Here is a 24,250-nt window from a genome sequence, read left to right as displayed (position 1 = left end):
AATCAACTTATGTCCCTAAAAAGTAAAAATCTTTTTGAGGAAAAATCTTATGCAGGATTCTTCAGACTTAAACAAGCAAAACATGAAGACATTTAACAAATATTAGAAAAAGACAGCACGTGATAAGCAATTTTGCTATACTTGTTATAAATAAATAATACTGGTTAAACATAGTGCAAATAATCTTACTGCTCAGGTCGATTTGAGTGTATTTAATGCGGCAGAAATATGAACCTTTCATTTCTGTGAGCTGGGATAGGCTAGACAATCGTCATGACCACGAATTCAAGAAGTGGTTTTAAAATTAATGAATAACTGTAATATAAGTGGACCTGAAAATGAGTTTCAGCTGCACGCAGCCAGCCAACACATCACCTGAATGTTCCTCATGTTCATGTATGTTTTATTAAAGCAGTAAAAGGGCACGCCCCCGCGTAAAGTCATGTTTCTGACTATACTCAGGTCAACGATCAGTGTTACATGCTGAACCAGCTGCTGATACTGAAAAACAAACAAAAACAAAAAGAACAGAAGAAGTCATTTTAAGTGAGAAAACGTTTTATTGACAGACGCTACAGGACAAAACGCGAACAGAACTGTTTGATAATCTGAGAACTGTCGACACTCGTGAGACACTGGCTCGCTCATCATGCTGCTGTCAACTTTTTTAAAATGCATCCTTTATTTTTACCCTTCTAGGAAACTTTTCTCTTAATTTCCTTAGACTTTACAGCTGATATTTAGCTAAGAAGCCAAGTGCACAATTTGGCATTCCTTTATTCTTTCCTTGCTGTGAGGGGCAGCCAATCAGAAGAATGTAAGAGGAACTAAAACGACCCGGTTGAGACAGAGGATGACTCGACATACATTAACAATGTATCGAGTCCAGAGCACACACTGTAGAGCCACTTTTTAATCTTTTAACTCATAGATTTGCACCAAATTCAGATGGATGTTCTTGTCAGTTCATAAGTCATATTACTATACTGGACCTTAGTTTAAGATTTGTCGTTATCTCATAGGGAATAAAGAACTTTTTTTTTTTTAAGTGCCTGTTATTTTTCTTTAAAACAGCAACAATATTTAGGAAATTATGAGAAAATTTTCCAAGGAATAATCCATAAATCACAACAGGATTTTGGAAAATTGACGTCACTTTGTTTAAATTCAGGACAAATTAGATTTGAACTCTGGTTTCTTGATCGTCACGATGTGGCGTTTGCAAACTGCCCCGCGTATTGACTTGATGGATTTCTGTTTCAGAGGGAAAAAAGCTGTTTGTGTAAGAAAGAAAGACGACATCACCAGCGGCGAGTAAACACAGACACCGAGGGTGGAAAACCTAATTTCTCCTCATAGTTCTCCGAATCGATGTCGGCATCGGCTCCAAGCTGCGTCTCTCACAAGTTCAGACACCAAAGTTTCACAGCGCTTTAGGTAACGAGACAGAGGAAGTTAACAGCATGTAGGCAGACTTCAGACTAATCATTCAGTTTAACAGCATTAGATTAGTTATTTCTAATTATGAGAAACTGTTAGCTGGGTTAATGAGCCGTTTGGCTCCAATTTTTTACAAAAACACATCACAGCACTACTTTTTTTTTTAAAGGTATATCAAATCACCACTTATGTGCTTACAGATTCAAATTTGACTGATTTTTTTTTTTAAGGGGATAAAATATAATATTACATTGCCATGAGATTATAATGTGAAATACTGCATAAGGAATCTTAGTGAGATTCAAGTTTTACCTTATAAAATGCATTTCATGTAAACTTTCCCTGAGCTTTTAATCTGCTTGCATATTTCAACAATGAGGATTTCTATTCAAAAGTTCTGAAGTGGAAAAAAGTGACCCTGCGAGGTCCGAGTGACAACTCCAACCCTAAATATAACCAATCAGAATATGTATAATTTGTTCTTATTTCAACTATATTTAGACTGAATTTAGTTTTAATAAAATAAATTGCAATCAGAAACAAAATAACTGAATCACAACCAAAACATTTCTTCCAAAAATGTGAAGTTTTTAGGGTTTGATTACAGCGATCCACTGTGAGACAGACGTGAGAAGCACTTATATCAACAGTGTTCATGTCACGAGGGATGGATGCAGAGGTGAAATGATTCCTGCTGAGCTTCAACAGCACAAACCTTACAAACAGCATCACATCTGGGTTTAATCGCCTAAGAAACAAACGCTGCTTTGTTGACGTGATGCCATTTGCTTTATAATTTCATGCCCAAGTTAGATCAGTTTCCCAGTTTGACTTTCACCGTGAAACACAGCACATGTAACAGTGTGGGAAGGAAAACAAAGAAAATTACTGCCGCTGCAGAATTAAAGCTATTAACGACCGGCGTTCTCGAAACGTGCTCGTCGTTAGAAACGGCAAATTTAAGCAGTTAAAGTTGTACAAAGCAGCGGGATTTAATCATTTGCATAGCTGATGGCTGACAAAGTTTGCATCATATGCACATCAGAGCAAAACTACATATTCTACCTCAAACAAACACAAATGCTGGTTGATCAATCAGTTCACATGAAAAGAAAAGAACCGACAAAAAAGAAAATCGAGCCACCTTAGCTTATTAGCTTATTTCTAACTCAAACTCAAAGATGTGGAGGTTTGTGAGCCCCTCTGACTGTAAGAAGACGCACGACTGTGAAAGTTCCCCCTTTATAAGTTTTTATCAGTTCTGAGGAGATGCAGATTGCAGACGGAGCTGCTCTGCAGCCGAAATGTGTCTCGTGCTGCAGTGGAAACGTATTAATCATCTTTCACAGCCTCCAAACATCCTCAGATCCCATCTTCTCTCAGTTTTAAACTAACTGCAAGTTGACTAACTCGAGGGCTATTTTACGCCAAATGATTAAAGAGATAAACTGTGATTTAAAAAAAAATTCACAGCAATCCTGTTAATAATCTAATTCTTTGATTTAAATAGAAATTTATGTTTCACTTGCGTGAATTCTTTCAAACGATAGGCAGCTCATTTAAATCATTTCTTTAATGAGACTTTAATGGGAAAAGCTTCCAGTTAAAAAGGCTGCGCTGAATGAAATGCATAATAAAGTCATTGACTAATTACTATGCTTTTTTTTTTCCCCATGGCAGAGCAGGTCTGCCTCCAACAAAGCTTTAAAGTCGAATCTGCTAAATAAAGGGGGGGTTTAGGGTGTGTATTGTGCTAAATTCACAGTTTAGGAACAAAGGGTAGTGCGAAGTTACTCCCAGCACCTCTCAGAAATCTGTTTCTCGTGGAAAAATGAACCTCAGACAGAAAAATCGGGAGAAAAGACGCTGACATTTTTAGGCTTTCAGGTCCAAGTTGCAGTCATCCTCCCGAGTACGCCCTGGGAAGAAAAGGGAAAGTCATAATTAATCCTCAGTAAACAGACAATGATGCCGCGTCTGCTGTAGAGAGAAACCAGACTTGTGCGTTAAGTTTTAGCTACAATCACGAAACAATTTTCTGATTCCGTTTGTTTGACGTTTTCTGAAAAAGCAGCGCTGAGGCTGCAGTGGAGTTCTGAAATGAAAAAATAAAAGCACATGCTTTTTTAATCACAGGTGAGATGACCCATGAACACGGCCTCTGAAGAGCCTGTGAAGGCACGAGCAACGCTTCATTTCACATAGAAAATCCTGAACGGTGACTCGGAGACGGCCGTATAGGAGTTAAGCTGAACCTCTGAAAGCAGCGTTTTAAATTCACAAATTAGTTTCAATAAAGTTAAAGTGGAAAGCTCGAGCAGCTACTCACCCAAATCTAAATCAGTTTGTCTTCTTCTTGGAAGATTTTTTCTTTTTCTGGAATAAAAAAAAATAATAATATTGCTTAACTGCTTCTCCATGCAAATTATTTGGAGAGGAAACTTTGAGTTTACTTTAAAATGCCTCACAGTGCCAACACTTCTTCACAGATCTATAAAACAACTTAAGCAAAGACCGAAGATTTCTTTTTCCTTGTCTCTTCAAACTGTCAGTCAGTCTCATTAACGAGGGGAAACTTAAACGGCGGCGTACTATAACTCTGAATATTTTAAAAGGAAGGATGAGAGTTTCTTACCCCAGAAGCAGCTGGAGGAGTGTGTGTGTCTGCAGCAGGCTCGACCTCTAGTTTCTCCTGTAGTCTGCTCTTCTCTGTGAATATCAGCACATTATGAAGTCATTTAAAGGAACTGCTGCACTTTGTGGTAGTGTGGTGTGTGTGGAACCCCTGCACGGTCATTTTTTTCACCTCTCTGGATGATTGCAAGCATCATCTTGCAATAGTTTCCCCCTATCCACAGGCAGAGGTGTACTTAAGATAAACTGGAGAAAGCCAAAAGACATCTGGGCCACGGTCATTGTTTACAGGTGGAAATATATGCTTTTAGCTCTCCACATGGGCCTTTTGTCTGCAACAAAAGCCTCCTTGAATGCAACTGGTCACTAGAACTCTGATTACAAAGAGAAACCAGAACTAAAAGTCTTGTCTCTTCCCCTTCTGTATATGAATACACCAGTTTCTCTTCAGAGGTTATAAATATGATTCAATATCATGTAACAGACTACAGTGAGAGGCAGTGTACTCTCAGCTGTGCCTGCAATAGCACAAATGTGCAGCTCTGAGCCGAGAGAGAAAACTACAGCAGCTACGTCTTTGTTTTAGACGGTGTGTGAACCGAGGGGCGACATTAATGCACGATTTGTTACTAATAAGGATTATTTTGAACCTTGAATCTACTCATGTAGAATCCAGCAACAAATGTGAGGTGATGGCCCCACAGTGGAAGATTACAGAGGGTTGCAGGTTGTCCTTCTCAGACATTAATGCATCAAAAACTAAAGACATGGTGATATCGCTCCATCTCTCCTGTGGTGAGGTTGTTGAGTTCGTGTAGCCTTGCACTGTGACTGTTAACAAGCTGACCTTTGAACTTCAGGTGGATGCGCTGTAGAGCTTTTCTCTGTCGGTAAGCTCACCAGCCCGTTTACTTTGATAGGAAGCTTTGTGGATTTTATGTAGACAGCGTCTTTATGATAATGCTTTATTACAGTTTTATGGAGTCTGTCCTGACATGTCCTTTTCTCAGCCTGTGCAGGTCACTGAACCTCAAAAACCAAAAGCAGGCTGTGAGATATAGTTAAAGTCTAAAGAACTGCACACTGTTGTGACGTAGTGTCCTGAAAAACTATGCACATTCTTACTGTTTGCATAGGAATTACAAGGCTAAATAGCAGCTAGGTGTTGCTAATAAAACTGACTTAACTGATCAAAAGCAGTCGGTCTGGAGCATTCGGGAGTATCAACGCAATGCCACAATGTTCCCATGAGTGAACATATCCCAGCAAGTTACTTATAAGTTCCATCGGTGCAATGCTCAGAGAAACTGCAAGAGCTACAGCTCAGACTCTACGGGCCTCAGTTAGCATGTTAAAATTGATGACAGAAAGCCTCTTCACTCTAAAGAGAACATGGCAGCACGGCTTAGGTCTGCAGCGCTGCATCTGCATAAATCGCATGACTCCTGGAATAATGTCCTTTAGATAGAAAAGACCGACATATAGACATCTGGCCATCATGTGTAACACCACGTAACACACAAACGCCTCATACCAGCTGTCAGTTACGGTGATGATTTATGCTCGTTTTGCATTCACAGGATCTGAGCTCCTTGCACCTTCATTTGACTGAGTATACCAAAGTGTATACCAACAATGTGAGAGACTGATAAAGTCAACAGAAGACAATTACTTCAAGTTATTGCTGCTAAAGGTGGATCTACAAGCATCGTGTTTATCCCAGCAGTGGTGTAACTATGGTTCAGTTCATATCTCACAGTCTGGGTCATGTTTTCTTCTTCCTCCAGTATGACGACGAACAATAATACTCTGATGTATAACCTGTTACCGCAGCAGTCTTTAAACATTATAGCTTTCACCACACTGGTTGCAGATCGATGGTACCGCAGGACGATATTGCAGATGTTTGTGTCAAGACTTCATGAACTGTCACACCCTTAATATAGCGCAACATGAATGCTAACTTAGTAAGAAGAAAGTCTTACTTGTTTTCTTAGCAGGTACATCTTGGCTCACATTTTCGGCAGCTTCCTCGCATTTAACCGCCTTCTTCTTCCTTTTCTTCTTCCCTCCGTTTGAAAGCGCCGACGTATCGGCATCATCAAGAATCGCAGCACTCTGGTCATCTGCCACACCGCTCTGATCCTCAGCCTGCAGCTCCCTCTTCTTCTCCTTCTTTGCCTTGGGAGGTTGGTTTTCCTTTGACGAATTTTCTTCTAGGTCAGCATGTTTTTGCATCTTTTTCTTCTTCTTTGGCATTTCGTCCTCCCGAATGGGCTCAACTTTGGGTCTTTTGCTTGACTTTGGGTGAAACACTTCCTCTGTTTCTTCTTGTAGGTGTTTCTGTCTGAAAAATGGAAGTAATCCTTTAACTTTTACTGTGATTTTGTAAGAACCTTCTGCACATTTCTACTGGTAGCACGAACCTGTACAGCATCAAAATTCTGCAAGGTGACATTGAAACAATGATAGCAGCGCCAAGTTCTACAATCGTTTGGCTTCGCTTTTGTTTCACTTGTAGTTTTATGAAGAAATATGCCAAAGATAAGCAGAAACTACTCACTTCTTCCTTCTCACATGGTTCTGATCTGCAGATAACTTGTTGCTCTTCATCAACCTCATCGCCAGCTTCTCCTTCTTATGAAGTTTTAATCTCCTCTTCAGGCTGAGCTTCTTCCTGAGACGCTTTTTCTTTTTGGCCGAGGAGTCCAAAGAAGACTTTCCCTCTGCAGGAGCAGGCCAAAAAGAAAATAAAATGCACAATTAAAGTTATCTAAAAATCACACTAGATTTTATCACCACTAATGATTAAGAGTAAAGGCCACATGAAATGCAAGTCCATGTCTTTTACAGGGAACTTTCAGGAAAGGCTTTTCCTCTCTCTCTCTCTACCTGTGGCTTCCATTTTCTCCTCTGTGCCATTACTGCCCCCTGCTGGTTGTTCTTCAGATTGCACCGCCTCGTTCTCCTGACCTCCTTCCTTTCTCCTCTTTTTCTTCTTCTTCTTTTTCTCCTCCGTTGTCTCTGCCAGACTCACAGGATTCTCAGCCTTCTCCTCTACTGCTCTTCCTGCCTCCTCCTCTTCCACATCTTTAGCCTTCTTCTTCTTCTTCTTCTTTTTAATTTTGTTTTCAGTGACAGTGTGAGTTTCCTCTTCCTTCTCTTCTTCTTCGTCTCTTTCCCTTTTCCTCTTCTTAGCCTTCTTTTTCTTGTCTGGTGGAGCTAACTGAGACGCCTCAACCTCATCCTCCTGATCTCCGCCATCCTCTGTCACCTCCTCTTCTTGTCTCTTTTTGTCTCTCTTTTTCTTTTTGGCAGATTTCCTAGGAAGAGGAGTGTCACTGAGTGGATCTGGGGTAGATGCATCAGTGCTGCTGGGTGTGTCCGTGATCGATGCGTCTGCTGTTGACGTCTCAAAATCCTGTTTGCTCTTCCTTTTCTTTTTCCTGGGAGTGCTGCGGTCTTTACAGGACTCGGCAGTCTCCTCAGGGGACAGCTGGCCGGTCTCTCGCTCAGCTGCTTCGTCATCTTTGACTGTGATGTTGATGATGATGGAGGCCTCTGGGTCCGATCGCTCTTCTGAAACCAACGTGACTTTGATACCAGTTGGACTGGCTGAGAGGTCACTCTGGATCCCGGTGTCCACGGGGATTTTCAACATCTCCGTGTCTCCCTCCAGCTCCGAGGAAAGATCTGCGACCTGTGACGTCTGAGTGCAGAGATGCATACAGGAATTAAAACATGCTGCATATACACAAAGTCATTACAGATAGTGCAAATGTACTCATTATTATTCCCCATCTGCTTCTGGCAAAGACCTATCTTCACCATAAGTAGTTGTATCACCTCAGATTTCTTTGTCTCCTCCACGTCATCCTCCTCCTCCTCTTTTGGATTTTTAGATTCACCATCAGGGTCTGAAAAATATTATAAAATGCCTACATTAGATTACATTTGTAGTCTTTTATACCTGATCAGAGCTTTAAGATTTAAGTACATGACGTGAGACTCAATAAAATCATCTTTTTAAAATCAGTCGACAGTCTATTACAGTGGCAACTCTGGGAAAAACAGCAAGAGACATGAGTCATAAGGCAGTTTTTTTTGTTTGGTCATAAAAGAAAAGAAAAATAAGATAACGAGACATTTTAAATTGCCCTGATGGGATCTCAGGCTGGGTTCTGTCTGATGTATTGAGGATTAAAGTGGAGAGCAGAGCACACACTACGACATGTTTGTGATATATCTAACACTTTTATTCGACGAGCATCTCCAGGTGTATTTTTTTCTTGATAGCAGCATCAGATCACTCTCCCCCCACAGGAATCCAACTCTGAAGCCTTTCTGCAGCAGATGTTTGGACTTGTCATAGCAGGAAGTTCAGGTCGATAATAATATTATTAACAAAAGGCTCCTTTCCAGGAATTTGTGCAGTTCAGTTAGTAAAATCCAGAACTGCCTCCGTGTTTGACAGGTCAGAATGCGAAAAACCTTCGTTTCTATTCAAACGTCATCTATCATTTTCACATTTTTGGGTGAAAGATGCGATTGTTTTCCAGATGATTGCAACTCTCAGAGTAGTCATAACTCCGGCTTACTTAACAAGCTGTGACAAGCTTTACAAACTCCTCTGAGAAGTTACACAAGTGAGTGGCGTCGAAAAACAACTGCTGTTTCTCGGCTTTGGCAGAAATCTGTCAAACTCTTTTACAAGTTTTGGCACTGAATCCAGCTGCCTCGGGGTAAAAATATTCAAACTTTGTCTAAAACTTCTGTGCTTAAACAGCCGGAGATGACGTGCTGTCAATAAAAGGAAAAATGAAAAGACAGAATGCCTTTTTTCTCCCTTGTAAATAAATGGAAAAAAGTAAATCCAGAGTACAGCGACGACGCTGTGCTTTGTTGGAAACCGCTCCAACAACAACTCCCTTTTTGGAACTGCTTTTTAATATCAGTGAATAACTTTTAGGTCAGTTCGTCCAAATCAGCAGCCATTAAATGAAAAGAGTCGAGCCTCACAGCTGTACGCCTCCACCACAACAAGTCGAGATAAAGCCAACATCCATCTCCCCTTCTGTTCCCGAGGTGTGTCGTCACATCACCACAAGAAACGTGTTGAGAGGCGGCTGGATTCTCACTAGATTTGCAAGCTCACAACAACCTGGTGTGCTTCGTGCTAGACGAACCACAGTTGATTTAATCAAACGAGTGTCCTGCGAGGAAATGGCGAACACCAAGGTCACAGCTACAGATGGGCTTCAGGTGTGACAATATTTAGTTTTTTCCCGGGTTAATTAAACTTTTGGGGAAAAAAGAAAACTGCTCAGCAAAGCAACAGGTTGAAATGTGTCTTTCTTCTTGAAGCTACGAAATATGAGTTTTTAGACCGTTTAGTCTTCTTCAGTTGAGAACGGCTGGTCTTTTCGTTTGCCTTGACTTGAGCTCTTCATGCATCACAGTTTTCAGATCCTTCAGTGGTGTAGCTGAATGAAAAACTGAAGACCTTGTGCCCATATGTTAGGAAGTGCATCCTACTTAACCTCAACTCTTTGTCATTGCGGCACAACAGCTTACGAAATGAGCATCGAGCTGCCTGAGCTCACACTCCAAGTGAGAAGTAATGTTATACTTTTTTCTCTATTGTTGACTTATGACGAAAAAGATGTCCAAGTAATCATAAATACATATTCAATTCAACTTTATTTATACAGCACCAAATCACAACAACAGCCGCCTCAAGGCCCTTTATATTGTAAGGTAGACCCTGCAATAATACATACAGAGAAAACCCAACAATCATATGACCCCCTAATCAGCAAGTATTTTGGCGACAGTGGGAAGGAAAAACTCCCTTTTAACAGGAAGAAACCTCCAGCAGAACCAGGCTCAGGGAGGGGCGGAGCATACAACATTAATATTCACATATAAAGATAAGAAGCTATAAAGATGAACCAATTTTAGAGATTATATGAATGTGTGTAATATTCTTATAATCAATCATTTAATTATGTCGGTCATGAGCACGTGCATCTTCTCTTTGTCTTATGTAATCGTATATACGGAAAGATGAATGTGTGGGTCGTCATAACTACGAATTTAGTGATAAGTTTAAATCAATCAATCAGGAGAAACATTCTGATTACAGATACAACCCTACGACAAATCTCACTTTCTTTCTTAAATCAACCTTGCAGTGATTTTCATGCCTGAGCAGAAATGTGAAATTTTGAAACTCTTGTAACTGTGGAAACAAACCTGGACGGCAGATGTTATCAGACTGATTTTCATAATACTTAAAAGAAACCTGCTGCAGAGGCAGCCGCACTGAAGCCTCGGTTTCTTAACAACAGCTTGTGACTCTTGTCAGAGCAGTGAGAAAGAGACGGAAAAGATGCCATGCATTTAGGGGGAAAAGAACAAACCGCTAATTAAAAATCTATTGGCTGTTAATACCTGCAGAGGGCGGGGCTTGACCGTCTCCTAGCTGGTCACTGGTTTCCAGAGCTGTCAGGTCAGAGGTGGTGGGTTCAACCAGGATGGGCATCTGCAAGAGGTCAACAGAGGTCTTTCACCACCAGACATGACGAGTCAAGTTTTTACAGATTTAGTTCTTAGTTTAACTGAATTATTTAAATACTTTGTAATTGTAGTGGAAATATCAAAATATGCAGGCACTTCAGGGATGCATAATAAAAGCAATCACAGGTTCTGTACTCGTATCAATTAATATATGAATATGAAGCAGTACTGCACCTCTCCTGCTGTGGCTTCTTCACCTTCTGGAGACTCGGCTTCGCTGACTTCCTGAGTGGGAACATCTGTCTGCTGTGACGCCGAAGCTTCTTCTATGTCTTCTGAGGTGTTTGTGGTTGCTTCCTGGAGAAAAACCAAGCAGAAAGATCAATTTAATCCTACAAGAAAACAAAGGCGAATTAATACAGCTCATTTTTGTCAATAACAGCTAAAATTGCACTCGAAGCCACAGTAAGTCTTGGAAACATGGCTGCATCACTAAAGAGAAGTCAGATGGATAATGGTTTAAACACTTCCAGCCTGGAGGCGCTGGTGCCAGCGCCGGCCAGTATCTGCTTTACAACTCAGCCGGCACCATTTTCTGAAGGTTGCCAAGCATGGCGGCATTCGCTGAAGAGGACAGCTGGGACTGCTGGGACAAAACTGAATGCAGTTTCTTTTGTGTGTTGCTTTTCTCATGCACCAAATTAGATACCAGTGCAGGTGATAATCTTTAGTTTTAGGTCTATGTTGATGTGTGCATGCGGGCAATAATAACAACAAGAGGACTGATATTTGTTTCCCAAGTTGCATTTCTGCCAATTTATTGTTTTTCCAGATGCTCTGGATTTCGTGGAAGATGACAATTAAATTTAGATTTATTTTTTTTTAACTAAAAAAATAGTCTAAGACTTGATATAAACTAAGCATCTATGGATATGAGCATAAGAGGAAGGAGCATAATGATCTTTGATGCATAGCACACCAGCATGCTGCACTAGTCTGTAAACAGAGCCAGATGTTTACAACAGTTTGGGCGACAATTAATTAATATTTGGCTGATCAGGGTTTTTGTTTACAGCTTTTTGATTGCTCATGTCCGATTTATTATTACTGGCGCTTCCATCTTTCCACATGTGAGCAATAAATCTTGCAAATACAACGCTACTTAACTGATCAAATTAGATGAATTATTCATTGCTGGCTTTTAACAGTCCTGTTTTGACACTTGGAGAGATGAATGTTGCAGAATTATTATTATTATTATTATTATTATTATTATTATTATTATTATTATTATTATTATGGTAAAAAGGTGGCACCACAAATTCTCATCTTTATGCAAAAAAAAAAAAAAATCATACATTTAATTTCTGTATGTTTTTTATTTGATCTTTTTCTTGTTGACAACTGGCACCAAATTGCTTGTTTAAACAATGTAAGTGCCAATTAAATCTGACGTTTCTGTTTCTGTTGGAGCTTCAGATGATTTAAACATGAATACAGAGTTTTAAAGAGCACCGACTTGTTGCACTAATTAAGAGCAACATCTAATACGGTGACATTTAATCGCAATCTTTTACGTTCCAGTAAAGTCCTAAAAGAAAAATCACAATTCAGCAAAGAAAGGCTGCCTGCAGTGTTGACTACTGGAAGCGTAACAACACAAACAGTCCACTGCAAAATAAGTTTCAGCTGTGCAGAGGTGAGCTGAGGAGAAGGAGGCTCTGCTGAGCCAGGAATCAACAGCTACTCCCATTTTTTTATGAGTGTGGTTTAAGGTGATTAACATTTCTGCTCATTGCAGAGCGATCCAGTGCGCCAGGAGGAAAATTAAACAGCACACTAGGCCTTTAAAGACATCAAGGTAGAGCGAGTGATGCATATGTGCTCAAGTGTCAGTCGCATGAAAAAGTTTTGCGAGATATGATGAAATGAAAAGAAAAATAAACATCTGACACAAAAGTTTAAAATGAAATTGATGACCTAACCTGCTTCAGATCATCACTGCCCTCTTGATGCTCCACTTTAAGGTCACCGCCTGAGACTGAGGCCTCGGCTGGATCGGGGGCCTGCGATTGGTCCTCAGCCTGATCAGGTAACACCAGGCTGTTGTTACCCTGGCTGGGTGCAGTTATTTCCTCAGCGTCTGAAGAGGCAGAGCTCAGGCTTTCTGCCTCATTGGACGCCTCAGCACACACTTTAGTTGGAGCCGACTGGAAAATATGTACAGGCAGTTAGAAGAACTTGCATCCTGCTGTTTACTCAGAATATCTGCTAGTTTCAGGAAGACAAATCCAAGACACTCGAGGATCTTTTTACTGCTCTGTATACCCCATTTATTGGAGACTATATTTCACTGCAAATGAGGTGCTATGCTGAGAACAGTGTACAGGCTTTTTACGTTTGGGGGAAACAATGCAACAGAGCAATTTCAAATACTCGCACACAGACTAAACTTGTTGTGTCAAATATATTTGGACTATATAGATAGAGACACCCTGTGTTTACGTCCCCTAGCATGCACAACAACAAACCCAGACATGCCTGAGAGCGATAGCTGCATGTGCCAGCCTCCAATGATATTTAGTACATAAAAAGGGAGCTACTTCAACAACCCCCAACAAACCACACTCCTCTGCAAAGTATGCAAGACAATTGTTGCCACTAAATATGGAAAAAAACTTGTTTCACCACTTTAAGCAAAAAAACACCATCAAGTCCAAGCAGGCCAAGAAGGCACGTGAGGAGGAGATGCTAGCATCTCTTTATATGCAATCCAAAAGTAAAAATATGACTCCACTGAGTGTCGCTGGAGCACTTGCTAGCTCCGCTCCACATCACAGGAAGTCCATTTTAATCCACAGAGAGCAGATTTAATTCAACCAGCTGGCGAAAACTACAACTAAAAGAAACTAGAAATTCTGCTGAGTAGAAACATCTTTGCCGTTAAGAATGTGATGTTGTTGTTGTTGTTGTACAGCAAAAAGAAAGCCGCAGTGCTTTTACCATTAGACACAAAGTAATCAGGGTTTCCAGCAGCTGTCGACAGAAACCACAACGAATAGTTCGCACAGAAACGAGCACGCACACAATTTGTCTCTGAAGATTACCGTTGTCACACGCACACAATTCTGTGTCCACACGGCATTATCTGCTGCATCACTGGGCCAACACAAAAGAACAGACAAGACACACACACACACACACACACACACACACACACACACACACACACACACAGCAGTAATAACAACAGAGGAAACTAATACAGGACAGATGAGACGAGTGGAATTGTGTCCGTGTGTTTCACAAGCGTATAACAACACTGCAGCTACTGTCCATCTATCAGCACATTATTACAGTGGCTGGACAACAGCTATGTGTGTTCATGATGGCACTGCTTTCCTCCTCCTGTAACAACGCTCAGCACTCGATACTTACTTGAACGCTTTTTACTTTTTGCTTTTAACTTTAATGAAAACCTTTAAAACATAAACCCCAAGTAAAAATATTCCTACATTAACCCTTTAAGACCTACCATAGAACCAAGTGCGCCAGAGCTTATATTATATTTTTACATGCTGTGGAGCCATTTTTGGGAGCATTTCAAGTTGCTATACATCAATACAACCATTATAGCCCAAATTTTAATAATATGTCTGCATTAAGTGCATAGTAATTACATAAATTGCAAAAAAGTGCAATAAACTACAAAAAAATTGAAAATCGTTTTTGTTTTTTTAACATATATTTCTAGTTGGAGAAATTTAAGAGGCTTATCCCTCAAAACTGTAAATACAAAAAAGTTGCACAAAATAGTTTCCTACCACAGGAAATTTATTTTAAGTGTCTTCATAGTTTTATTTTTGAAATACACCAATTTTTATATACTGCAATAAAAACGAAAATAAATCTTATAATGCAAATTTGCAAAAAAAAACCTGCATATGCATCAAAATAAACTATTTCCAGCAGTGCAATATGAGTCCTAAACATCCCAGAAACGACACAGAAAGTCATAAAGTCAAAGATAACTTTTAAAAACACCAGTATAGGCTCATAAGGCCCTGATGGTAAAAAACTACATTTTCGCAAATGACGTCACTTCCGGTTTCGGGCAGGTCATGGCGGACATGCGATAGTTCGTGCTGATGGACGAAGGAAGTGTTACAAACAGCTGATCGGATCGGCAAAGCCTGTTTCTGGAATATTATGTTTTTGTTCCTGCAAGCGCTTTTTATGCAATTTTTGCAAAGCTATATGTGGAAGGAAACTGTGACCGAGGACAAGCTGATGGCATAAGATGTAAGTACAACTCCTCCGGTTTCATATGCAAAAAAAATTATTGCGCTAGTTTACGTGGTTGCAGTGCTACCGGGATTTAAAAATAGTTATGCAAAATGGAGCGTGCCCGCTCCGACCGGCTTTAAAGGGTTAATGATCATTAACACGTCGCACCTTTATCTTTCCCTGCTCGTAGTTATTTCAAGAGTTGCTTTATGAGATAAGACTTAAATAACTCGTGTTCACTTCATGCTTAATCGTACAAATTTAGAGATTCATCTTTAATTAGATAAGGTCTGCTGGAGATTCCTCGCCTACTTTAATTAGTTTTAAGATGCTAATATTTGAAAATATGATTGTTATCTTCAGGGCATAGCTTATTTCAGATTATAAATGTACCGTTTGGGTGTCAGAATGTCAATATTATTACCTATAAAAGCTAATCTGCAGCTGTTTACGCAGGTGACAGAGAGAAGGATTATTAGCATGCAGACGTGCTGCAAAACTTTGCATAGGACCAACCACAACCACGCCTTCCTGCAGCTGCTGTTGTTGAGAAACCTCTTTTGAATTTAAGAAAACACATTTTTAAAGCTTAAGTCACACCAGGAAATAAACTGTTAGCATCTTAGCTGGGAAAAATGATTCTCCTTCTTATCTTGTTATTTCTCCTGTGATTTTAATACCATTTGAAGGCTACGGGATATTTTCTGGTTTTCTCGGCACACGTGTTCATCAACACATCCTAAATACCAAACATTTACGCTCAACATGCAGTTTGTCCTTATTGGCTCTCCCATATGAAGCACACATTAGCACTGACACAACAGGGCTACGCTAACTGAAAGGATTCTGTCTCCTCACTTTGAGAAAAAGGGGGCAAAGCTAGCACAGAAAAACTCAAACCCATTTTTCATGATATGTGAGATGTTCACCTCTTGCTCCGTTTTTGTTTCTTCCTCCTTTATCTTTTCTTCTTCCACTTCACTGTTAGAGGAGCCGGCGCTCTCGCTGTCAGAGTTTGTTGCTCGGGATTTATTATCAGCAGCCAGCAGCTGCTCACAGACACTCTCAGAGATGCTCTCTGCCTTCAGTGGCTCAACAACATCAGGCCCGGGCTCTGAAAGAGAAAATCTAATATATTTTAGACTGGCTTCATAGTCACCGGTGCCAAGATTTGTAAAAGAAATAAACAGAGTGAAAAAAAAAAAAAAGGATAACTTATACAATGCAAAGTTCAACTCAGTTTTCTTTATGTAGCGCCAATTTCACAACAAAGGTTGCCCCAAAGAGCTTTACATTGTAAGGTAAGGACCCTACAATATTAGAGATAACAGCCCAACAATCAGATGATCCTGTATGAACAGGTTACGAGACGTAACCCAGCAGCATGACTGAGGCACGTGTCAGGGTCAACCGATCTAGTAGTTACATTCCCTAAAAAGTCCAGGTGATGTGGAGAAGTAACAAAAAGTGTCCAGTTTGAACAAAGAAGGCAAGAATCTAACAATAAACTTTATCAAAAAGGGAAGTTTGAAGACTGATCTTAAAAGTAGAGAAACGTCTCCTACACTGTGAGCTAGCTGCGCAGGAGAGGAGCTTCTGACCATTTACAGCAGTGAGGTTAGTCACAAACACTCGACACACATTACTCCAGTCCTGGCAGAATTACACTGGCTTCCCATTTGCTACAGAACCCAATTAAATTTTTCACTGATTACTTTTAAATCACAGACAATCAATTACTGTTACAACTTCTGCAGTGTGGGCTCAAAGCACAGGAGCCCATTGTGGAACAAACTTCAGCTTACTGCTAAATTAGCTTTAAATTAGCATTAGATAAATAAACAAAAACATATTTTTACAGAGAGGCTTTTGTTTGTTTTACGTTTTCATTTCTTGTATCTTCCAAAGATAAACTAATGAATCAGCTGTATGACTGACAGGTTGCTAAAATAATTAATTGCCAAGTTGTTGCTCTATGTATCTATTAAACATCAGAAAAAATAAAAATGGAAATCATCATTCTCCAGAAATCAAGATTTAAACAAGCATTAATTAGAAAATGTTTGACATTTAATTAACTAAATTCATTTCAGCTACAGATGTGCACATATTAGTGGCTTTATTTTGTCCTAACTACTGCAATCAAACATAAAATTTACCGAGTGGAGGGTTGGAAGCCACATCATCTCCTCCTGTGACACTGGAGAGCCTGGTGTCTGCAGCCTCTGCTTTGATGCTTTTCTTTGAGTAACTGGACTCTTGTGTCTCCTGTTTGGCATGCTGGGCTAGGGAGTACAGTCTGTAACACACACACACACACAAATGAATTACATTTCTTTTACTGGCTATGCTTATACATGAGGTAAAGCACCAACTGATGAGCTGAAAAACGCAGTCAATGCAAATCTCGATTCCACCAGCGACCACTTGAGGCTGACTCTAAAAGTGAGTCTCAGACTCACAGATTCCCGAGTTAAATTGTCCAACTTAGGCATGAATTTAACACGTTTACATGCTAGTATGAGAAGTATTTTTGGCCTCATGTATGTTTTCTCCCTTCATCACAATTGTACACAGGGCTAATCTTTATTATAAATCATTTAAATGGAATTTGCTGATGCTTAAAGTTATGGCTGTGGCCTCTTTAATTAGCAGATTTACAAACACAGATTGCTTAAGTTGATAGCAGCGTGCCAAGTTTCAGCCCAGAAAGCCTGAAATGAACTCTGGACCATTTTAGTGTTTAGAGCATTTTGGAACAGTTACATGGCTAATAATTTAACTTTTTTCTCCAGTTTCCAAACTATTATAACATAACATACATCTGTATATCTCTAGTAAAGTAGTAAAACTAGTAAAGCGCTATACAAATACAGGCCATTTATCATTTACATCCGGTTTCACCAACACCAAAATGGCGAGCCTTAGTGTTCCAACACGCACTAATACGTGATGCTGCAGTGGCAACATCCATCTTTTTATAAGCAGTCGGGCTCAAAACATCTCAAACTGGTTTCTTGAACACGAGTTCACTGTACTCAGATGGCCTCCACAGGCACCAGATCTGAATCTAACAGAGCGCCTTTGGGATGCGGCGGGAGACTCAAGCCACGGATAAATCTGCAGGAACTGTGTGATGCTATCCTATCAACATGGAAAATCTCCGAGGAATGTTTCCAGCACATTTTTCAATCTATGTCACAAAGAATTAAGGCAGCTCTCAAAGCAGAAAAGGAGTCTAACCCAGTACTGGGAAGGTGTGCCTAAATGGTCGTGAACGTAAACAAGCATTCGACTTGATTTAGCTATGCTTGGAAGCAAATAGCTAGCACAGCTATAGACTACACTGTTCTGTTTACATGTCTTTACTCTTTATCAGTGCAGTGAAGTAATTCAATTATGTGTTTTTCTCCCACCTTAACCCCCAACTAGCTGCCCGTCCCTGAGCCTGGTTCTGCCGGAGGTTTCTTCCTGTTCAAAGGGAGTTTTTCCTTCCCACGGTTGCCAAGTGCTCGCTTACAAAGTGTCAGCTAACTTTGGAGAGGTTAAGTGTATTCTTACCTACATTATAAAGCACATTGAAGCAACAGGTGTTGTAAATTGACGCTATATAAATAATATTTAATTGAATTCACCAGCTTTTAAAAAGAAAAACATTTCTGTGAATCTCAGAAGCCTAAGAACTGCAGGTTTTTGATCATTTGCATCGTGGCATTAATTAGAATAGGGCTAAGTACCATTATGAGTACTTCTCCCTAATGAGCAGCTGTTTGAAAACAGTGTTTTTCTGATAATCAGAGGTGCCTTATATTCGGCACATAATTATGTATTTTCATTGACTTCTGCAGATTTCTGTTATTTTAGTGTTAGATTCACTTCGGCAAATGAGCTGATGTCATTGATTTAGCCATTTATCTGATGCCCATTTAATCCTCATTAGGGAGGCAGGGATTTGAAGGTGATCCCAGAATGCACTGGGCACAAGGCCAGGAAATCACTCACACAAACCGTACCAGTCGCATCCTGCTCACACAGACAGTGTGGAGTCTACAAATCACCTAAGCTGAGTGTGTCTCTGAATCGCATTACCTGCTGAGCGGTGACTCCAAAAAAGCAGGAAGTCATAAAATGTGGAGATAAAGAAAAACAGAGGATGATGAGAAAAAGCCACTATTTATGCACTTCATTGGGCTTAATCTCATTTTAGACCATTAAATGATTGTTTTAAGGTTCTTTGGGAGCCAGAGAGCCCCATCCTGTTTTCAGCTACGGACATTTTTAATCTACACATGCTGACCTGTACAGTTTGCTGTACACAGTCAGTTTTCACAGGATTTGCAGCACATATAACAATTACAGCACAAAGAATGTGACGTGTTAAATTTTACAATTTTCTTATAATTACTTTCTTTTTGGTAACTTGTGGCATTATATATTTATGTATACAAGTGTGTAACTGGGTGTGACTTACTTCATCCAGCCTGTGTAGATATCATGCAGGGTGGAGGAGCTCTCCACTGGTGTCTCCACCTACAACAGAACACACAACAGCCTGAGAAATACTGTGCATCTAAAACTTGCTCAGTACTGACTCTTCAAGAGTGTTTTCAAAATACAATTTCTCCTTTTCACTGATACCCTGAATGTTCTGTCTCTGCTTCAGCTAAACTTCCTGTGCGTCCCATAACTACATAGACAAAAGAAGAAAGGAAAAAAACACAGATAGCAAAGGGAAATAACAAATTTCCTGTGCTGCAGGAATGCTGCCACAAGCTTCCAGATGTGAATTCATGTAAAATATGCCAAAGAAGAGAGTATGATGAATACACAATGTTCACATAGAGGAGTGAAGGACAGTCGTAAGTAAATTCTAATAAGACTGCTGCTGTAACTTCATTCAGACTTTAAGGTGTTGTTTTATGTCCTTTCCAGCTCTCGTTTTATGTTTGAACTCTACGACAGTATAATATTCCTTATTTTTATGTTTTGATGGAGCCCACAGCTCATCCAGTGTCTGAAAAACCCTTCCCCCCTCTTTTTAATGGTTAGGAACCAGCCTATCCAGGGTTTACCCTGCCTCTGGCATTGTAACAGCTGGGACAGGCTCCAGCTACCGCAACACAACGCTGGATAAGTGGTTAGTAAAATGAAAGAAAAGATAAATGATATCTTATAATGAACTTCAGCAGACCGCTCAGTTAATTCACTCTTCCTTTAAGCCAACTTTCTTCAGATTGGCTGTCCCTCTAAACAGAAGGTCTGAACTGCAGGTGGGCGGGGTTTATGTACTTGCATTCAGACCTGTGAAGCCAAAATAGAAAAGAACTGTTGCAAACAGAGAACCCTTGTGATTCTCTGTACCTGTACCGACTCTGATCTCACTTTTCACATTTTCTTTTATCATGTTAAATATGAGCACCCGCCACTGTAAGTATGAGCAACTTTTGACAATGACATTTTTATCTCATAAGCTCTGCAGGAAAAGCTTACATCACACCTAAGCGCATGTTTCCTAACAGACAGACTCAGGAAGAATAAGACAATATTATTTTTTAGATTTCCCCTGTTAAAAAAGAAAATACCAGAAAAGTTTATTTTACAGTGTCTAGTTGCATCATAAGATGTCATCGGCACAGCTACTGGATAATCAATAGCTGCAGTGATTATGTGCAACAGTCCAAATACCCCAAATTCTAAAAACGAGTGAATTACAGCGAAATATAGAGAAAAGCATCCAGGTCTCGTATTTGAAAAATATGTAAGTAGTTCATCTCAGCTGGCTATTTAATTTTTTAAAAAGCTGCCGATTATTTTTAAATTGATGAAATAATCAATTAATCAACTTATCACAGCAGCTCCGGGAGCTTTAGATAAAAAGGTCAACTGTTATCACTAAACACTATGAAAAGGTGATGAGGTTTTGAATGGGGTGACAGCGTGCAGCAATAGGCCGCAGGAGCCGAGCTGCTTTGTGCAGCTCCTGTAACATAATGTTCTTTTCCTCCAGAAGGCCTGAACAAGGAGCCACACGCTTTGTCGCGCACACACACAGACTGAAGTGCATCTTACCGACAGCCACACTGAAGCAAACACACATCACATTTATATTTAAGTTGTTATATAACAAGCAAGATGCGCATGTCAGCTGATGAAATCACATAAAAAAATAGTCTTTTTACTCACATTTAACTAACGTGTGCGAGCTAGAACCCAGTCTACCGACTGCACGCTAAATATTAGACTGTAAATTCAAGCCAAACTTCTTACCTGGGTAACGTGCTTCTCCAGCACCTGGGCAGCTTTCTGGTAGCCGTTCACCTTCAGGTGCTGGTAGATTAGAAACAGCAGCACGTCGTCCTCCTCTGAGGCCATGCTGTCCGACGGGACCGACTGGCAAACCGGGAAAAAGTGCAAATAATATTGACGGGTTATTTACACTTCAGTACATGCTCGCTATTCGGCGTGCGCACATGTGCGCTGACGACGCCCCCCTCGAAAGGCAGCATGGGAAATTGTGTCTTTGGAAGAAAACGAAGTATAATTTCAAATTTACCAGTTTTATTAAAGAAAAATGTAACCAAAACATTAAAACAAAGCTTAATTCTTTCTTTATTCTTTCTCAACGCAGCCTGAACTCTGCTGGGGAAGCTTTCTTGTCATTTCTCTACACTCTTCTTGAAAGACATTCAAAGCTCTTCTTTAGATTTTGGCTGTCTGCTGTTTTATTCTCTGTCAAGCTGATTCCATCATGATTCCAGTAATGTTGTGGTCTGGACTCGGAGGGGTCTGTGTGTTTGGGATCATTGTTATGCTGAAAAATGAATCATCCCCCACAGTCTGTTACAGATGGCTGACCTCCTCCACACATATTGACAATTATTTGAAACAACATATTCAAATTTGGTTTCGAAAGATCTGTTGCCACTGATTTTCAGTCCAGTTCTTGTATAATCTGGCATACTTCAGCCTTTTCTCCTTGTTTCCCTTCCTTAGGATTGGCTTCTTGACAGCCACCTTTCTACTGAGACTTATTCTGAAGTTTCAGCAAACAGTAGATAAATAAACTGAAGGGCTAAAGCATCTCTCAGCTCTGGTGTCAGTTCTTTAATGGTTTTTGTTCTCTTTCTTAAGAACATGATTTTCAGACACTGTACTGTGCCACTTCTACTTTTGTCCTCCACTTGTCCAGTTTCCTGCTTTTTTTACGGACACACTGACAGGTTTTCAGCTACTAGCTCTTTGTTAATCACCATTTTTGTTGGAGCAAAAATGCTGTTTTATACCAGTCACACTGTTTTGTAGAGTTAGCTCAGGAAAGCTGCTGGCAACAAAGTGCTTAAAGATATCATTTAAAATTGGTTGTTTGCTAGATTAAGTCTTTTATGTGCTTTGATTATGGAGCTTTTTCACGGTGGAACAATTGAAAGATCAGTATTTAGTGTCTTTACAAAGAAACAAACAAAAACATTCATCTAAAAATGGTACAAGGACTGGAGTAAAATGGAGTAAAAATGAAAAACATTGAAAAATCTCCAGAAAGCCTGGAAAGCTACTGCTCAAGATCACTTGTAAAAGATCTTGTTAAAAAAATTACAAGTGTGGCTCCTTGGAAGCAAAATATAAAGAAATAAAATGGGTGATTCAAGACTTCTGCACAGTACTGTATATATAGTGGTACAGTGGTGGATACTGATATTAAAAATTAGGAAACTTTTTATTTTATTTAGTTTTTATTCTTAAATAAAATTTCAAAAAAGTTAAAATAAAATAATAAAAGTAATTAATAAAAATAAAATATAAATTTTAAAAAGGGGGATACTTTAATGATGTAAGAAGTGTACATCTGATCTCTGTGAGACAATAACAGGCTTCAAACTTGTTTTAGATATTTTTTCTACTCTTGGCTCTGTATGATGTCACAGAGGGCACATCCCTAATAAATGTGACTTATTCAAAACTACAGTAATACAGTCCAAGAAGAATAAGTGTGCCTCTTGGCATAGGCACACTTAATAAAAGTTTGAAGCTGTAAATGAGCAGAATACAGCTGACAGGAAAAGGTCCTCAGTTAACGCTGAGCTGTTTAATTAGACAGAAAGGTTTCCACTCATCCATCTGCTATTAAAGGTTCGTATTGAACAAAGGTTCAATACGAAGGTTATTATCATATAAATAAAGTAATGCAGCATTTTACATTTTTAACAAAAAGGAACAAATTTAAAGATAATTGGTAACATTTAATTAATAGACTAATGAAATCCCTAACACACTATTTAAAATGTTTTTACAAATAAATACATGGATGCTGATTTTGCTCAAGAAATCAAAATACAAAGTGAGTCAAAATCAGAATTTAAAATCCGTACACGTGACTAGTATTAGCTTTTCAGTCAGCTGAATCAAAACTACAATATGTTTTTAGAGTCTGGAAGTGGAATTTCATTAATAATCCTGACCCAACACATTTCTTTGTCAATAAATGGACTGCTTATAGCAGGTGTGTGAAACATAAGGCCCTGGGACCATGAACTGGCCAGGGGAAGACTCCAATCTGGCCCACTGTACGTGAACTTTGAATTTTTAACTGTTTCTTGACAAGTTTTAAAGCTTTTCCTACTGATAATGACCTCCCCCATGAACATACATACTACACCCAAGTAATTAAGTTATTTTATTACTTTACACATTTACTTCTTACATGTGGACAGCTTTCTTTAATTTACTACAGCAGCATTTCTTTATCAAGTAGAAAACATGAAATGCACAGTTGTAATTGTGCTTCTTTTTCTTATATTTAAAAAATCGTATTGATTAAACGTAAGTTTCTCTAAAGAAACAGGAAGAGGAGTTTCACTGTGCTGACCCACTTAAGATCAAAGGGGCTGTGGACGTCAGAGAAAGTCAATATTTTAGCTTAGCTCAATGTGGGCTTGACTATTTGTTTACTATGATACAGCGTCTATTTTAAAAAAATAAAAGTCAACACTGACTTAATGAAAATAATAAAAATGATGACAATTTGACATTTCATTTAACTTCTCACATTTTTTAATATCAGAAATGGACTTCAATAGCTGCAATGGATAAATTCCATTATAGGCACATTATAATCTCCATGAATTCCCAGATTGGGTGTTGATATTGTTTTATTAGGAACATTAGGACAGAAATTCTGTGGCTTGCTGGGTGAGCAACTGAGGGAGCAGCAACAATGTCTGGTAGTATTCCTGCATGTACTGCTCACTGCCAGTGAATCAGGCCTTAATAAATCACGCACAGCCTCTTTCAACGCTGTGTTTGTTGGAAACTTGGCAAAGGACGCAGCACAGGCAGAGGGTCCCACTGTAGTTGGGACTATTTGGACAGAGAC

General features: G+C 39.5%; 1 protein-coding gene across 1 annotated transcript; it reads right to left on the bottom strand.

Annotated features, from left to right (window-relative positions):
• Nucleotides 1-540: 540 nt before the first annotated feature.
• Nucleotides 541-21,377, bottom strand: LOC102289254 (ABC transporter F family member 4). Its single transcript, XM_005918034.3, has 14 exons — nt 21,148-21,377; nt 19,352-19,410; nt 17,040-17,179; nt 15,810-15,994; nt 12,579-12,803; nt 10,828-10,950; nt 10,528-10,618; nt 7,921-7,991; nt 6,967-7,783; nt 6,638-6,800; nt 6,060-6,421; nt 4,076-4,149; nt 3,770-3,816; nt 541-3,359 (listed from the first exon to the last, which is right to left on the bottom strand). Exons 1-13 carry the CDS (start codon nt 21,250-21,252, stop codon nt 3,781-3,783), a joined length of 2,451 nt encoding a protein of 816 aa, XP_005918096.1. The 5' UTR covers nt 21,253-21,377; the 3' UTR covers nt 541-3,359; nt 3,770-3,780.
• Nucleotides 21,378-24,250: the final 2,873 nt, after the last annotated feature.

Source organism: Haplochromis burtoni, unplaced genomic scaffold, assembly GCF_018398535.1.
Source record: "Haplochromis burtoni strain Fernald_Lab_line unplaced genomic scaffold, NCSU_Asbu1 Contig_27, whole genome shotgun sequence".
Classification (NCBI taxonomy): Eukaryota; Metazoa; Chordata; class Actinopteri; order Cichliformes; family Cichlidae; genus Haplochromis; species Haplochromis burtoni.
This window is presented reverse-complemented; position numbering and strand designations above follow the sequence as displayed.

Coding starts and splice junctions, on each gene's coding strand:
- LOC102289254 (XM_005918034.3), bottom strand. CDS start 21,252: ATGGCCTCAGAGGAGGACGACGTGCTGCTGTTTCTAATCTACCAGCAC. Junction 10,951..12,578: donor GCAGTGATGATCTGAAGCAG/GTTAGGTCATCA, acceptor GTTTTTCTCCAG/GAAGCAACCACAAACACCTC. Junction 7,992..10,527: donor TCAAGCCCCGCCCTCTGCAG/GTATTAACAGCC, acceptor AATATTTTTCAG/ACCCTGATGGTGAATCTAAA.